At 42.9% G+C, this 17,982-nt stretch overlaps 1 protein-coding gene across 1 annotated transcript in view; it reads left to right on the top strand.

The window, feature by feature from the left end:
• Positions 1–17,982, top strand: part of TENM2 (teneurin transmembrane protein 2) — a 217,811-nt gene that overhangs the window by 32,697 nt on the left and 167,132 nt on the right. Inside the window, exon 2 of the mRNA XM_057376024.1 lies at positions 10,551–10,785. Coding sequence (XP_057232007.1) covers positions 10,551–10,785 — 235 coding nt within the window. The remainder of the gene's footprint in view (positions 1–10,550; positions 10,786–17,982) is intronic.

Genomic DNA, 17,982 nt, shown 5'->3' with positions numbered 1-17,982 from the left:
TCACATGAAATTCCAGTGTCACCCTTGCCTCATGGGGCTTTGTGACACACACACATCAAAAGAACACAGAGTAGATGCTGTGGAGAGCACTGAGTGTTATCACTGTCCTTGMATTGTGATTGCTGGTATTGATCATTTCCATGGGTGTGGCATTGACTGCAGKCACTTTGGAGAGATAAAAACTCCATAGTGGATGTTGCCAGAGTACAAAATTATTTGGTTTATGATCCCATTCTATACCATGTTTAACTGTCCAGTCTAATGTCTCCCTGCCTTCCCATGTTTGTGAATATTTCTTTCAGGGACATTCATTTTTAAATAAAACTTTTTCTGTGTGGGTATTCATGTTCCATTAGAACAATGTATATGAAAACCCTAATTTTTAAGAGTTGTGTTAATGAATTATAGTTATTCCTGATCCAGGTGCCATGTGCAGGTAGCCACCTTCTGATAATCCTGTGAAAGTTCAATCTAATTTTTTATCAGAATAAATTCCCCCATTACTGAAGTTGTCTGAGTTGATAAATGAGTGTAAATTAAAATCTTTCACACATAACAGATGCAAGAAAATTGCTAAAAAATGAATGGATATCTTTTTTTTTTTTAGTTTATAAGGCAACTTGTTGGCATCGAGAGTCACAGCTACCTAACAGCAATAATTTTTATCAGATAACTTTATTTTTTTAAAGTAACTTGATTTTGGTTCATTCCATCATAAGAGTGGCCACCTAATAAAAATCCCACTACCTAAAACTCTAGGTATCTGTAATTTATTGGTAAGAATATAATGAAAATAACTTTCACTTTAAACACTACACATGCTTAGGGGGAAAAAAAGTTCCTCTTTGCTTTGGAATTTCTTAAGCTTGACAACACATCTGTTTCTGAACRTTTCTCTGAAAATGTGGGTCACAGAAGTCCATGAAGTCTTGRTGTGCTAAGTGTGTGTCTGTAGAAGATAACACAGATCTTTCTGGAATATTAATTTAGAAATAGTATTTCTGGATCATATTTGTGATATCAAACAAAAACATCTTATTGGATTTTTCACAAATTGCAATTTAATATCTGGTCTATTATAAATGTCTTGCCAAGTTAATGCAAATGGACTTTTTCTGTCCCTGTGGATGAACAATGTCCTGCTGCTGCAGGAGCTCTCAGGACACGTTTATTCAGTGCCTTTTTCCCTTCTCTTCTGCTGACTCTTTTCTTGCGCCCATCTCTCAAAGAGCTACAGTTTTGTCTGACTCATTTCACAATGCTCATGTTTTCTCCTCTGCCATGATTTCACAAGCCAACTTCAGTGTCACAAACTTCTATTCCTTGGTCTGTGGGTTTGCTGAATTCATTTATCATATTATGGCTTTACCTGCTCTGAACCTTTCTGTCCAAAGGGTTCCACCAATCCACACTTGTGGTAAAGCAGCGATTTCAGGTTTTGATTGCTTCACATCATTAGAAAAAGCTGCTGGCAATTTTTGCAAGGTGGCAGATGTTTATCCAGAGCCAAATTTTAATCTTGGTATTTCACCACTCTCTAGTCTCCTATGACTTTAGTTGAATAAAATATTGTGGTCRTCCTCTTTCCTCATTTTTAAATTCTTCTCTAATATTGTTACTGTAATTGTTATAAATACATTATTGCACATGAGAGGAGGTTTTTTTTTCTTTCTTTTCATGGCATTAAACACCACTTTGTCCTGTGGCAGCCTCAAGACATTCCAAAGGAAGAAACATTGTAGAATACAATTATGACAGCTYCTTTTATGCCTTCAGCAGGAAATGGAATCTGTTCTCTCATTTCTCAATTAATGCCATATTTCTTTGGCTTTTTACTTGAGCATCTTTGCATTTCTGGGCTCAGAGAAATCAAACCATGGCCTGGAGACCAAAAAGCTGGTGTTGGTGTGAGGCTGTGCTCTCAGAAATGCTCACAGTGCAGGGTGGGTCAGGCTGTGCTGCTCACCCTGCCCTTGACCCTGGGAGCCACAGCATTGCTCAAAGGCATCACAGCTCCTGCCTTCTGTTTGTTCTGCTGATGTGGGAGCACTTGAGGGGTTGGTATCTGCCAGGATGATCACACAGCCTCTTCAGGCTGGGAACTGAGTGCCTTCCCCATGCTGGTGAGGGGAGAGTGCTGCATATCTAAAGTGGCACAGGGTGTTGGGCAGGTGAGCAGCACAGTTCTAGGAGGTTTCACTAATTGTAAGTGTTTAGACAGGTGTATTTAATTTTTTAAAAGGGGAAAAAATTAAAACATCTGTAACCATGTGTGACTGGGGGGTTACAGCTGGTTTTTAGTTGTTGTGGGGTTATTTTTTTTTTTGCCCTTCATGCACAAAATCTCTATTAAAAGAAATGTGCAAGATTTGTTGGGTTAATGTTGGCTTGCATGCTGAGTGAAACTGTGAGGGCATTCCTACACCACTTTATGATAATCTGAATTTTATTCATTAACCCGTGGCTTCATCTGATTAGCAGAACATTTCACTTGTAGTAGATGAAAGTAATGTCTCTGATACCTTGAAAAGTCAGGAAACTTCAGCAGGACTTGTTATCTGAATGGGCTGTGACTTCCTTTTTTTAGTCCAATAACAACCAATAAAGGATTCAAACACAATCTCACTGCCTGTGAAAGAAATGCCAGTCATGTAGTATTGCAGCTTGCAGTACCCTGGAGGCAGACAAATCCGTGTTTCTGTCTTGTACTTACTTGTATCTTGCCTGCTTTTAAAAAGAGAAATAACCCATTGAAAGGCCTGATCCGGTGCAACATGTGCACTGCATTATATTTGCTTTTCTTTACTCTAGAATTATGCAACATTCCTCTTGCTTTTTCCATATATTCTACACAAATTATTTTTTACCTGCTCTGCATGTTGGGAAACAGATGGTCCAGGCAGTAAATAACTGGCTTCCCAGGAGCAATGAAATTGAATTCTCCCAGGTAGCTCCCCCAGGAACTTTGTATTTRCTGATATATGTCAGTGAGCCTTCATGTTAATGATGTTTATAGATCAGTGTTTATTTCCATCATTTGATTATCACTTGGTTCAGCCTAAAAGTAAAACTGGTTTTAGTTWTTTTTTTCATGCTTTCTTTGGGCCAAAGAGGTTATATTGTAAGTACTTTTTGGAAAAGCTCAAACCCTGAAAAGCCATTAAAGAACATTGAAGCAAGATAGAACTTTTTTTCTTTTAGACAAGAAAAATGTTATGTTTTTGTTGATCCTCCTGTTGAAGTGAAAAAAATSTAGATTGGTGTGCACTGTGCATTGTGGTGAGCTGTCCTAAGGCAGTGAATAAGAAAAAAATTCAGAAGTTGAGAGAAGTTAGTGCTGCTGGGAAGAGATGATAATACTGCCTCAGAAACGGAGAAATTACGTGATGCTGAGAGCCATGTTCAATATATTTGGTGTCATTAGCAGTTCAGCTGCCAAACTTCTCAGTGGTGCAACTTGACCTTACAGACTCCTTCAAACAACAGAAAGATTCCAAATCATTACTCTGCTGAGAGACCATTGCTTCTCTTAAAGATCTGCAGCACCTGCAAGGCTGATTTATCAAAAAGCTCCATTTCCTATTAGATCTTCTGTCTGACACAATTACTTTGGTCATTTATTTTGAGAGACTCTTTCTGGTATCAATTTTTAGGAGGTAGGGTTTAACAATGAAAAGAGCGTTTTGGATAACGTGTAATCCACTCTGTGAGGTTTCTGAAATAATCAAGATAGTGCATTGCATGAAACACCCCATGACTGGCATTTCTTTTGGCCCTGGGAAAGCAGATGTGCTCCAGCTCACTTAGTGATGGGGATCCAGAGCTGCTGGAACAGCTTCGGGGATGGCTTTCTGCTGCACCTGGCTGCAGACTCCCAGTGAATTGGAAATTATGGCACAGTTATTCTTATGTCACTGTGAAAATGTTCAGGCTCCCCCRCAGACCATCCAGAGAAGCAGCAGTTTTCAAACTGTAATTTTATCAGGAAAATTTCACCGGGTTCCACCGCTGATCTGAATATTTCTGTTCAGAAATTTCTGTCTGCTGTGCAGAAAAATCCATGTCTTCACTTCCTTTTTGGTGTGATTCCCAATGCTTCAAACTGTGTGAGCTTAGGCAAGAATTTATCTAAGTCTCTAGATGGGGTGCAGTTCTTTCCCATTCTGTAGAACCAAGTTTAGAGAACAGTATTTCCCTTTTTGCACCAAAATGTTCTGTGGTAATGATGACAGTAAAAATGAACTTCATTGCTTAGAAATATCTATCCCTGCTTTTCTTTTTAGTTCTTCTTACATCTTTAGCCTCCTTCAAACAATAGTCATGTACCTGAGCTGAAGATAAATACACACTTAAACTCTCTGAAATATGTTTTATATTTATATGAGTATTGGACAACTAAATTAAAAGATTGATTGAAAAARATGTGAGGTGCATCGATTGGTTTTCAATTAGAAAGAAGAGAGCTGCAAGTTTTCTGTGTCTCATTTTTACAATAGATTAAATTTGAAATAGTATGCCTATCTTTTCATACATGTAATATACACATATATACCCATATAAAAGTACCACAGGATACTGAGTCTGCATAAAGCATTATTACTGATGTGTTTTGCCATTGACCACACATTATTTTATGCAGCCCATGTACCTCGTGCAGTGCAATAATGAATATTTATTTAAGTGATGTATTTCAACAAATACAATTACTACATGGTGTCTCAGATAATACTGTTTTGTAGGGCAGTGAGTTTTAACTTTTTTGCAGGTGACCCTCACTTGAGAGGGGATTATAAAACCATAATCCCTTAGGTTTGACTCCTGGTGAAGGGTCCATCTTTGCCTTCCCTTGTAGGACTGTGCACACTGGATATTATGGGTAAGCAATGGGGCATTTTTTGTTTGGGTTTTTGGTTTTTTGGGTTTTTTTGGTTGTTGGTTTGTTGGGGTTTTTTTTTGCTGTTGTTTATTTTTTGCTACAGGAACATTTAATTTTGTACTGTAATATTGTGCTGGGGACATGGCTGCAATGCACTGGCAGACACTGATAAGTGACTTTCCATTTCATATCACACATTTACTGAATTTTCAGTTTGAAATGTACTGTCTGGGATGACAGCCAGTCATTCAACTATTCTTGCCTCAAAGAGTGTAAAAAACACACAGACAAAAGAAGGAACACCTGGCAAATGTCTCGGCTTTGAAACAACAAGAGAGCGAGGTAATGGTATCCGTGGTTGGGAGTGAGATAACTTGCTTCTTTACAGCATGTGAGCAAAACATTTTGAGAACACTGAGATGCCATTTAGCTGCAGCCTTGCACAGAATAAGGTAGAGAATGAGGCAAACAGAGCTGAAGCAGCCCCAGTGTACGGCCAGGCTGTGTGGCTGGGCACAGCTCAGGGGGACAGAGCTCCTGTGACACTGCTCATTCTGGGTGTTCCAAAGCTTCCTTTGCTCCCTGACTCAGAGTAATGGGAGCTGCCTTGGAAGATGAATTCAGCTTGGAAGGTGGCCCTGTGCTTCTGTGAAACACCCGTTACTCATTGTGATGGCAGATGATGTGGTTTCCTTGAGAAAACAGTGTGGCAGAGGTATTTGAATAAAGAACCACGAGTGCTGCAGATTGGGTTTCTCATGCTGGCTGACAATGGTTGTCTCTGGGCTTTTTAATTATTTCCTTTCAATACATCAGCTTTGGTTTTCGAGGCTTTGTTGTTCAGTATTTGTATTGTTTAAAGCATAAAAAATAGTTGTGTCATTGTTCMTTTCAGAAAAATAATACATGTTTGGGTTTTTTCTCTTARTTCTTTTGTGTAAAGGAATTATGTGGAGGTGTTTATGTCTCTTTAGCATTTAATAATGTCACAGAGGATAATTCAGCACAGCTCAGATACCATCTCCATTACTTTTTTGACGTAGTATTGACAAAAACTGGGATGCAGGGAGGCGATTGCTGTGCTTAGATTAGGGATGCTGCCTTTTCTGCTTTGTATTTCATCTGTGAGGTGGGAGATTAACCTGTTCTCCTCGGGTCACTGTGTGGCTTGGGTTTAGTGCCTGTGTTAAGTGAGTGCACCAAAGCCTCGGAAGAGCTACGAAAAACAATTCGGCCATGTTCAAGCAGATCGGAAACTTCCCTTTGTATTTTAGTCAACATTTGAACTGTAAAAACAGCCCGGAGTGATGTTTGGAGGTGTGAGCCCAGGAGCACTTGGCCGTCGCTGATGTGCCTGTGACAACAGCAGATGCAGTGGCTTCCCCTGACCCTGAGACTGCCAGGGACTGTCACCCCGGGACTGTCACCGTGGGACTGTCACCGTAGGACTGTCACCAGGGGACTGTGACCCCAGGACTGTCACCGTGGGACTGTCACCATGGGACTGTCACCATGGGACTGTCACCCCAGGACTGTCACTGTGAGACCATCACCCCGGGACTGTCACCCCGGGACTGTCACCCCGGGACTGTCACCCCGGGACTGTCACCATGGGACTGTCACCCCAGGACTATCACTGTGAGACCATCACCCCGGGACTGTCACTGTGGGACTGTCACCATGGGACTGTCACCCCAGGACTATCACTGTGAGACTGTCACTGTGAGACCGTCACCCCGGGACTGTCACCGTGGGACTGTCACCCCAGGACTGTCACCGTGGGACTGTCACGCTGCACAGGCTCCTGAAGGATGTGCACTGTGCTTCCATGGCAGCCCTGCCTTCACCTGCCCACAGCCTGGGCTCTGGGCTGCAGGTCCTTTACTCTTTCTTTACCTGGAAAGGAAGACCATAGTGGCAGCTCAGGTTTAGGGTTTCGATGGGGTTTTTGTTTTTTTTCAAGGGGAGAAGTACTATTCTGCGTCTTCTTTGAGCCATTACCTCTGTGCTAGCCTGGTTTGTTTAAATGTTTCCCCAGATAAAAGAATGAACTGAGCAAAATATTTTTTTTTYCYTTTTTATTTTGGTTCTGATTAAACCCCAATAAGTCAGTTGGATAGCTTATGATTGCTTCGAAGCTACGTAGATCAGACTGTGTATTCTCAGATTACTTAATTACAACACAATTTACCCTCACTCAGCTTCTAATTTGAAGTGAGTGCTGCTGATGTTCTTGACTGCAGTAAGATCTCTTGAAGAATTGCATGTTGATTATGTGGACACCAGGCCGTGATTTTTCGAAAATGCTCAGCACAATCAATGTGTACTAAAATTGATTAGAATTAGTTATGTTGTCTGTTTGTGAATTTAAATGAGAAATTAAAAAAAAAAATATAAGCTGAAATGTGGAGAGTACCAGAGTTTCAGATTTCCAGGTCTCTGATTTTCATTATGGTTTTAAGAGACTTTTCCTTAAATCATAAATGTTTGAGCTGGTATGGTGTATCCTGGTGAAATTACTGATCCAGCCAACAATTGAGAAAAGGCATCATTTCCTCAGTATTCTCCCCCAGACCAATCCTGGCTACTGCTATATCAAAAATAAAATCTATTTCCTGATGTAAAAAGCCAGATGTACTCCATCAAGACCCTCATTGTGTTTAAGGTCCCAAATGAAAATCAATTTGCAGAGTGTGTCATGCTGTAGGATCTGTGGAGTCAATCCCGTCGGATCCTTTATTGTGGGGCTCAATTCACCTCCCTGAACTTGGGGGCTCAGCAGATTTGCAGGTACTGCTGGTGAAGTTTGAATTTAGGCAAAGATGCTCATAAAGAAGTGCTCAGATGTTCAGATRTGAATCCAATTTTACATCCCTGGCAAGTTCAATAGTGTTCGGCTCCTGCTTTTGGTTCATTTCAACAGATTTATGAGGGAGCAGTGTATTCAGCTGTTATCTCTCTCAAATATACACAAGGGTGTGCATGCTGCCTAGTTAGTATGTTACATATATATATAAGCTTCTATATGCTTTAATATAAATGATATAATATCTACATGATGTTAATATTGGTATTTATTTTTGTATATAAAATGCTGCGTTTGTCTTACACCAGATTTCAGAGGTTTGCAGCTGCAATGTGTGTTCAGTTACCTCTGCACAGCTCATTTTGCACAGCACCTTATATTTGCTGTGTTGGAACTGAATCTCGAGGCAGATTAAACAATTTGTGATAACTCTATTCCAGCTGTTGTGCCTTAATCTTACAGAAATGCTGTTCATTCTTACTGATGTGCACTTGGCTCTCTTTTAAGAACAGCCTGTATGATACTGTGGTGATAAGAGTCAGAGTCTTTCTTTAACTGGTGCKACTCTCAGAGCAAACAAATGTTTTGTTTATGTGGGAATGACTTTTTCGTAGTTACCCTTGAGAAGGGAAAGCTGCATCTAAAGTAAGTTGAGAAAACACGAAGCACATGAATCTTTTGAAGTAACTATTAACACAAGGGCACAGATTTGTATTTTATCACTCATAAATATTCACTTATTGAAATCCAAGCATGCTTTGTTTCAAGCCAGAACACAGACTAGGAGAGTAATTCCGCTTAAGCTTCTGTGCACGTGGATATTGTCCAAACACATTTTCTTCCTGCTGTGTCTTGCTCTGCATGCTCTTGTGGAATGGCACAGGATCTGGAATAATTAGAGATTTGATGTTCTTGGAGGTCCAAATGGGGATTTTAAACATAAAACTTTATTGGCCAAACAGTCTCTTTCATGCCTAGATAAGACAGAGCCAAGGATAGTGAGGAGAGCTGCACATACGGTGGCCTTAAAATTTAGGATGTGTTCATGAAAGGTGACTTTGTATTTAAAGCAGCTGACATGACCACAGGGTGCACATTCGGGCACCAGACATTCAAAAAAGATAAAGAAACTGCTGTGTAGATAAAGGCAACATGTGCAAGATGCAGAATTTGTTACAAGTCATTTCTTGAAGTTTCCTGTCAGAGGACAGGCTGGACTCACCTCGTGTAAGTCCCAGTAAACCTTCTGTCTGTGTTTCTGTCTGTCTGTCTGTCTGTCCTTCATCAGCCTGTGCTTGCCCAGCCCCACAGAAACGCTCAGGAGCATTGATGACCTCTCTCCAAAGCCCTGTTCCCTTTCTGCTCCCTGGCTGTGTTGCTGTTAGGAGGAGGTGTTTTCCCTGCTCCTCCTGGGGCAGGCAGGGTGCAGAGCCAGGCTGAGCTGCCCTGGGGTGCTGCACAGAATCGTGCAGTCAGTCAGGTTGGAAAACCTTCTGAGATCATCAAATCTCAACCCAACACTGGCAGCTCACCTCTAAGCCATGTCCCTCAGTGCTGCTGCAGCTCAGGGAGCTGTGCCAGTGAAATATCCCCCTGGTGCTCTGGGGTTTGGGGTGTTATTCTGTGTGTTGGCTTTTTTTGTTTATTTTGGGTTTTTATGAATATTGGCTATAATTAACTGACAGTAATTACTCAGTTCAGCAGCTTCTCCAGACTTCTTTGTTTCATATGACAAAGATCAATCTTGCTGCAAATGGTTTCCCCTTGTGATGTTTTCTTTTATTATTTGATTCATTAAGTGCAGAATTTGCTTCGGTTTCTAAAAACAAACATGCATCATTAGAATTATCATTTCTCTAGTATTGCTGATTAATGTTCACTAGAAAACKACAACTTGATACAATGTCTGAAGCATGCAATTCATGATAGTGTTTGTTTTCTTTATTCTCTTTTGCTGTTTTTATTGGACAAATCATTGCAATGTGTGGCATTGCACATGAACTCATTTTCCAGTCTGCATTTRTGTTTAGAAAAGTGACAGTGTCAGAATGACACCTGCTTATCCGATTTTCTTTTCATGTGCCTTTATTTTAATCCACTTGCTTTAATGATTAGAAGAAAATATTTTTCMCTATCCATGCAAACATGTCAGTACTCAAAGAATGAGGAAAGTTTATATCTCTCTTTATCACTAAAAAATATCATCTGTCACTTTTCAATGAAAGAAACAGAGAGTTGTGTGGTTTTCAGATCTTGCTGTGTGTTTGTGGCATCACTAAATAGAAAAATACAGGCCAAATCCTGATCTCGTGGAATAACATGAAAGATACCATCACTGCATTGTTGCTCTCCTTTCATATTGGGAGTTTAATCTTCTTGTGCTGGCACAAATCCTGTTCATTTGAAGCTGATTGGTAAAATAACAGCGAATGAAAGAAGATTGATTTCTTTGATTAAGTTTTATAGAAGCCTAAAGACCGTGTTCTCAAAAGCTATTTTTAATCCATTAAGGTTCATCTGCTCTAAGTCCTTGACAGAAACAGGGTGGGAGGAACGTTCCTGTGGGTAGAGGCAGGGAATGGTCAAGCTGGGCTGCTGTCGTGGCTGCCCCACTGAGGAGGCTTTCTCCAGGGAGAGTCCGTAAAGAATTATTTTTAAATTTAAATAGAGCCTCTGCCAACATGCCAGCTGTGCAGGCTGGACACACTGTTTTACGTTGCTGATTTCAAGCAATCCTTGGTGTGTTTTTTCACAGTTTGATGCCCACAGGTCCAAGAGGCACAGTCTCTTTGCCCAGGCAGTGGCCCCTCGAAAATGAGAGTAATGTCATCACACACATTGGTGATTTGTTTTTCTTTTCCATTTTAGGCCCTTCAAATCATCACAGCCAGTCGACGCTGCGGCCACCTCTCCCTCCTCCTCACAACCATTCCCTGTCCCATCACCACTCCTCTGCCAACTCCCTCAACAGGAACTCTCTGACCAACCGGCGGAACCAGATCCACGCGCCCGCGCCCGCACCCAACGACCTGGCCACCACCCCCGAGTCCGTGCAGCTCCAGGACAGCTGGGTGCTCAACAGCAACGTCCCGCTGGAGACCAGGTGGGTGCYGAGGGTGGGCACCTGGGGATGCTGCTCGGGATCCTCCACATTGCCCTGAGAAAGCTTTGGGTTGCTGGGATTGCCGGGAGGTGGGGTTTGGTATCCTTTTCTGACACGGCGTGGGGAGTGTGTGGCACCAGAGCACCCAGCAGCCCCAGTTTGCTTTGCTCTGGAGGGTGGGCAGTGAATAACTCTGCTCACATCCCATTTTAAAGCCTTTTATTCCCTTGGACCTTCCTTGCATACACAACTCACACGATTAGTACGGCATATTTATATCACAAGCTCAGGGACAACTTACTCAGAATTCATCTTGACTGTGCTGCTGAAAAATTATACATTTTGCCTTTCCTCAAGCAACAAACAGAGGCTCACTTGACATTATGCRTTTTGGAGACTTTGAGAAACAATCCGAGATTTGAGACTGACAGTACTATAATTTTAATTTATCCCTCATCCAGCATGCAAGTTCATTTTAATCTCTTCTGTACGTGTTAACAGCTTGATGCCTGTGGGGCAAACAGCAGCATATAAATGAAAAGGTGCAGCACTCAGGCCTGACAGAGAAATAAATAAATAAATAAATGCCTGACATGCTGCTGGTCTAAATATTCTGGTTTGTTGTCATTTGGGGTATGGAATGTCAAACATATTTAACTTTCACTTTAAATAGCAGAGTTGGCAGAGCTGATCTCTCGGAATTTAAAATTAGCCATTGTGGTGCTGAATAAAGTGCTTGGAATAGCAGGGTGGCGTTGCTTGCCCAGACAGTGACAAACACAGTGGGCAGCTGCAGGGGCTGGTGCCAGGGTTTCAGCTGCTGGCTCACCACAGCCTCTGGGATGGTGCATTTGGGGTGCAGTGTCCTGGGGATTCAGTGCACGCTGCTGGGCTGCACCCCGAGTAGCCACGAATGGTGTAGTTACACCACCCTGCAGTTACACCTCAGCCCAGGCCCTCCAGCGTTTGGTTAAAGGCTGTTTGGGAGCCCTGGGAGGAGCTGGGGTAGCTGTGTTGGAGCTTACAGTGCTGAGCTGGTGTTCCTCAATCAATGGTTGGTTACAGCTCAGTGGGAGCAAACGGGGCTGGAAAGGGCAGYGAGTCTGTGCCAGGCTGGGCTGGGATGTGCACAAGGGGCTGCCCTCACACTGCCCTGCCCTGCCCTGCTGAAATGGGAACGTGGGTGCCATGGAGAACTGGGGTGCAGAAAAACAAATGCAACCAAAATGGCCAAATCAGGAAAGGAAAGGAATTCTTGCTTACTGAAGGTTTAGAGCTAACTTTGGCCAAAATAACCCCCCAAAAAATAGTGATGCTCAACTCTGAACTGCTGCTTCTGTGAGAWGCTCTGCTATCTTATAGGACTTAATTTGGACAGCCTGAATTGGTTATTTATGGCTAAGAATTACAAGATAGGAATATTGATCCTGCTCAGCCCAGGCTGATTCTTGCTGTGTGGTTCACAGCCCAGGGTTAGAACATATTTTCAGTTCTGGTGTAGAGTGGCCATGTGCTGTGCCTGGTCTGCCTCTTTCCGTATGGAATTGTTCTTGGGTACAACAATACCTGAAATGTGTCGTTTCTGAAGGCTCAAGATGWCCCAATTTACCAGTCACTTCACTTGGAGGGAATTCCTTGGGTTATTCCCAAAAGGATTCTTTCCCAGGATACTGGCATCCCTGAGCCACAGCAGTGGGCATTTGGCTGGGTTTTTTCCTGTCTGATTTTRTACCTGTTCCCAGCCAGAKGTGACTGTGAATTCCATTACTGACTTCAATTCTTTTTTCTTATCATGAAACCTCTGGGAGTATATATGTTGATGCCAAAAGGTTATTTGGTGAATACTGTTATTTTTGGAGGTTGCAAGATGCCCGACAGTTAATTGGAGCTTTTTGGAAGACAGGTTTGTCACAGGCAAGCATTAAGCTATTAGAGAATGTCCTGGCAGAATTGCTGCATTCCAAGACTATTCCAGAGCTGCTTCAGGATCGATTTTAGTTCTTTTCTGAAATTACACACCTGACAGGGCTTGATGACAAGTTTCATCACAAGAATATTAACTCTGAAGATGACTGAAATTGATGCTTGCAAAATCATTGAGACTTTCAGAATTAGCCTGTGATTCTTTCACTTCAAAACTGGTGTTTCATCTACATTCATACCAATCGCCAGAAAAAAAAAAARGGCATATTTTTGGTAACTTTTTACTTCAGCCTTTACTTCATGGCTTTAGCTTGTTACAAAACATTGACTCCTCTCATGCTGCCTTGTGACAGTGCACTACTCGAATTTTTTTTTCTTGTTATCTGTTTATTAATCTCAGCAGTGGATGCTCAGGAGGCARAGCCAGCACTGACAGCACCTGCTTTATCAAGATAGGGTTTCATAACTTTTAGTTTTCATCTTTCAGTTACTTTCAGTAGAATCTGCTTTCAACTGAAAATGATGTGCAAGTGGTCACGTTAGTGATTATGAAACAAAAAGTGGTACCTGAGCTGTCTGAAGGGATTGCTTTTGGTCAGCACTGCAAAACTCAGATCACAGTTTAGATTTCAGATGTCTCTTTATCTAACTGTACCAAGCACTGAAATCTTTGAATAATATGTGTCTGCATGTTGCTTTTCTTTCCCTGGTAAGAATACTTTAACCTTCCCTTTGTTCCTTTGCTGTCTTAGGCAGTTTGGGCTAAATTCAGACTCTTTGGAGACACTGCATTTTCCAAATATATCCTTTCTCTCTCTCTCTGGTTTCCATATTGATTAGGGATTGTTAATTACATTTGTTTTCTTTTCTTTGAAATGTAAAGGAAGCTTTTACTGCTTGCACATGTTTTCATGTGCCCTTTTCAGGCAAATCTTTGTGACTCCTTTGTGGTGCTGTATTTTTTACACAATTATATTTAGCTGTATTGCAGCAGCTCATTGGTTCTAGTGGAGTCACAAGTTTGCAAAAATGCCAGTGCAGAGCTCCCAATTGTACTTTTTGAGGATCATAGAATGGTTGGGGTTTGAAGGAGCTTTAGGGATCACCATGAGCAGGGACACCTTCCACTAGGTCAAGCTGATCAARGCCCTGACTGACCTGTCCTGGAGCACTTCCAGTGGTGTGTGCTTGGTTTTAGTGGGCTTGTTCCCCCAAGGAAAATAGGGGCTGTACCTCCCCTGGTGTGCTGCTGCTTTTATGGCTGCAGCAGGCTGGCCCCATAATCACTCTGTTTTCTTTGAAATAAGGGTCTGTAATGGAGGGGTTGAAATATCTCTAAGTAAGGACACAGTAATGCATGGCTGTAGCATTTTTATGGTGCTATTTTTATGGTTCATTTCTGCAGTATTTAGCTGCTTTACCTTTAGGCTCAGAGCTGCTGTTTAATGCTCTTTAACTTTTATTGTCCTCTTGCAGTGTGTTTCAAAGCATCTCCTCCTCCTAACACAGTCTGTACCTTCTCCACTTGAGAGGTGTTCCTTTATTGCTGCTTTAATCATGGCTTTCCACRGGGATGTGTGATGGGAATGCTGCCTTTGAACACCCCGGTGTGGGCTGAATTCTTTCCTGGCAGCCAGAGGGGCAGCTCTGCTTTAAAACTGGGAATGCTTGGAGGGCACAGGAGAAAGGAATGGCTTTGCAGGGAGGTTCCCATGGCTCCTGACACGGCAGGAGTGCTCTGCTCACACAGGCACTGGGTGAAATGGGATGGCAGTGAGGGAGGAGAACAGAGGAGCTGTCATGGATGGATGTTTCACTGAGATTGCCTGATTTACTAAGGCCTCTTTCAGTTATATTGATGTAAAATTAATTGATACCATTATAATTAATAATACTTAATGCTGGAGAAAAAAAAAAAGGATAGAATTAAATAGAAATTATTCTTATTCTTMAGTTTGCATAATTAGTCTCTTAATTTGAAATATTTTCAGTCCAAGTCTTTCAGTAATAAAGATAATTTTGTATCTATGTCTGTAATTTCTTTGGGTTTGCTCACATAGATCTGATGCTAGGCTTCAGGGGAGACTGCAACATCCCAATGTTTCTTCTGTGTTTCAGGAGAAAGGATAATGCTCACTCTTCTGGCAATTTTGAAATCTGTTTCCTTAGCTCTTGTGGGCTGTAGTATAAGACCAATGGTCCAAATCTGGGGTCATTTGTGCAAAGTTAAGTTCAGTTGAGAAATCTGAAAATTAGYCTGAAAATAATTCCTTTGAACCTTAATAGAACTCCCATGTTGCTCTTCCAAATATTTGCCTTTTGCTGGGGTTCAAGGTGTGTTTGCCAGCGTGATTCCAGCAGGGTCACTCTGGGTGAGCCTGAGGACAGCAGTGAGAGGTGAATGATGGAGCAGAAGTGTGARCTGTAACCCAGCCTGCACCAAGGCAGTGCTGAACTCCAAATCGTGGGGTAGCACAGCTGGGAAACATCTGCACCCACTGTTCCTGCAGCTGCAGCTCCCAGAGCAGGAGTGAACACRGTGCTCTGTGCCTGTGCATGGGCTATGGCAGTCCAGGCAAAAAAACAAGGATAGGATACCTTGTTTTTGGATAGGATACCAAGGATAGGATACATGAAGAGAGGGATTTAATAGTGGGGGAAAGCATCATTAATTTTCTTTAAGAAAATAATTAAATACCTGCAATGCTGTTAACACTGCATCCACATTTTGTACCATGTTCGAGTGTCAAGATCAGCTGCAGAACTTCTGAACTAAATATGCAAACTTGAAGTTTCCGAATGTGTTGAAGTTGCAAGCTACAGCTGCTCTCTACAATTGTCTGCCTATTTTCGATGATGTCTCAATATTTTGATATCTTTGTACATGATGCAAAATGTTCTGGAACAGAACAGTGAAACAAAATTCATTTTTCTTTTGTTAATGCAAATTTCTAGGATATATTGGGCATAGCAAACAACTACTTGGAAAGCGAAAGGAGTCCTCACTCTAATTTTGCTTTGTGTTTTGTTGCTTTCTCTCACCATTTACTTGCAGCCACATATGCTAAAGCAGGTTATTCCTCTGAGACTGAAGGCTGGGGCAAGARCTGACTCCCTCATTCTCTTGTTCCCACGTGTGAAGGTTGCAGAAAAGTTGTGGGGACTTTCTAAATAATTGGGATCTGCCTRGATACATTCTGGACCTGTCTAAAAATCAAAAGCATTTTAAAGAGTCGAGGAAAGCACAGTCAAAAGCATTCCCCAAKGACTTTAAACACATTTGGGCCATGTACTTGGAGGAGTTCCAAAAGCACTGCAGAAAGGTCATTTTTAGCAGGCTACTGGAGTATCACTTTCATAACAAATGTAGACACGAACAGGAGAGGAAAAAGGGTGAAGGGAAACACTACAAAAGCAGGATACATAATGATGATTCAGAAAATCGATCTCCATKTACTCCCACTCACATACACATGAGCTCAAAGAAGTTTTTACTGATTGCAGATAATTGCATGTTTTCATGATCCTGTTCATTTGCATTTTTAACTTCTGGCTTGTGCGGAGTGAACARGCAGCGTGAGTGACTGCACAGGGAGAGACAGGCACGTTCAGGATGTTTATTTTTTAAAAAATCTAGAATTATGTGCTTTGGTTCCTCTTGTTTCAAGTTTTCATGTCAGCTGATAAAATTCTCTCGGAGTTCTGATTCTTTGTTCTATTACTTACAGACTTGATATAGCACTGTTGGTACTTTTTCTTTTTGTCTTGTTAAGTGAGTAGTTGAATTAAGAGATAGGGAGAGCTTACACATATGCCTTTTAAAATAGAAGTGTTTTGAAATTATGTTCATTAATTGATGTAGAAAGTTAAAATGCAAAACCCTGCTGTCATTATCCTCACCCCTGGAATAACAAACGGAGGCAATACTGCACTTCATCACTTGGCACTAGGCAACAACTGCTCAGAGCCTTGTGGCAAAAAAAGGCAGAAGGTTTTCTGCTTAAGAAGAGAAAATTCCTGTAGCTGAGCTGATTCAGAGCTGCCTAAATGTTCCTAGATCTGCATGATTGATCCTGCTCCACTGTCGTGTAAGTGCCTGTGCAAAGACCTTGATATTTTGTGTTTGTGTCCGCAGCTGTACCTGTTACTCCTTACCAGCATTAACCAGCAGTGTCACTGCTGCATTCCTGGGGGAAAAACAGCAGTGAAAGAAAGGGCATTCAGAAATGTAAAGGGCAAAGAGTCATTGAGTGGCCAACTCCTACAAATTTAACCAGGATTCAAGCAGGCTGGGTGTGTGGGCTCACCACCTCTTGCAGGGTGCCTGGAATGTTTTTGACCACACAGGCACCAGTCAGGAAGGTGATGGGTGGCCCCTGTAGTTCCCTGGGGCTGCTGAGCTGCTGTGTGCCACCAGCTCCTCATCCTTGCTGGCCTTCCTGGGCTTGCCCCTTCTGGATTTTATGCCTTTCCAAGGTGATGTTCTCCATCTCAAACTCCATTTCAGCACTCCTTYCCCTCGCCATTTCCTCCACCTTAACCTTTCCACAGCCTCTGTCACAGCTCTGTCACAGCTCAGCAGCTCCTGAGCAGCCTGRRATGGGGCAGTGCCACAGGGACGGGSCAGTGCCATGGGGACAGGGACAGTGTTATGGGGATCGGGCAGTGTCAAAGTGATGGGTCAGTGTCACATGGACAGAGCAGTGCCATGGGGATGCGTCAGAGCCACGGCGATGGGGCAGTGCCATGGGGACAGGGCAGGGTCACGGGGGCAGGGCAGTGCCATGGGGACGGGGCAGTGCCATGGGGACGGGGCAGGGCCATGGGGACAGGGCAGTGCCATGGGGATGGGGCAGTGCCATGGGGACAGGGCAGGGTCACGGGGGCAGGGCAGTGCCATGGGGATGGGGCAGTGCCAGGGGAACAGGGCAGGGTCACAGGGATGGGGCAGTGCCACGGGGATGGGGCAGTGCCATGGGGACAGGGCAGGGTCACGGGGACGAGGACAGTGCTACGGGGATGGGCAGTGCCATAGGGATGGAGCAGTGTCACAGAGATGGGGCAGTGCCATGGGGACAGGGCAGTGCCATGGGGACAGGGCAGTGCCATGGGGATGGGGCAGTGCCATGGGGACAGGGCAGTGCCATGGGGATGGGGCAGTGCCATGGGGACAGGGCAGTGCCATGGGGACGGGGCAGTGCCATGGGGACGGGGCAGTGCCATGGGGACGGGGCAGTGCCATGGGGATGGGGCAGTGCCATGGGGACAGGGCAG

Source organism: Malurus melanocephalus, unplaced genomic scaffold (genome assembly GCF_030028575.1).
Source record: "Malurus melanocephalus ecotype Western Australia unplaced genomic scaffold, MMel_1.1 scaffold_268, whole genome shotgun sequence".
Classification (NCBI taxonomy): Eukaryota; Metazoa; Chordata; class Aves; order Passeriformes; family Maluridae; genus Malurus; species Malurus melanocephalus.
This window is presented reverse-complemented; position numbering and strand designations above follow the sequence as displayed.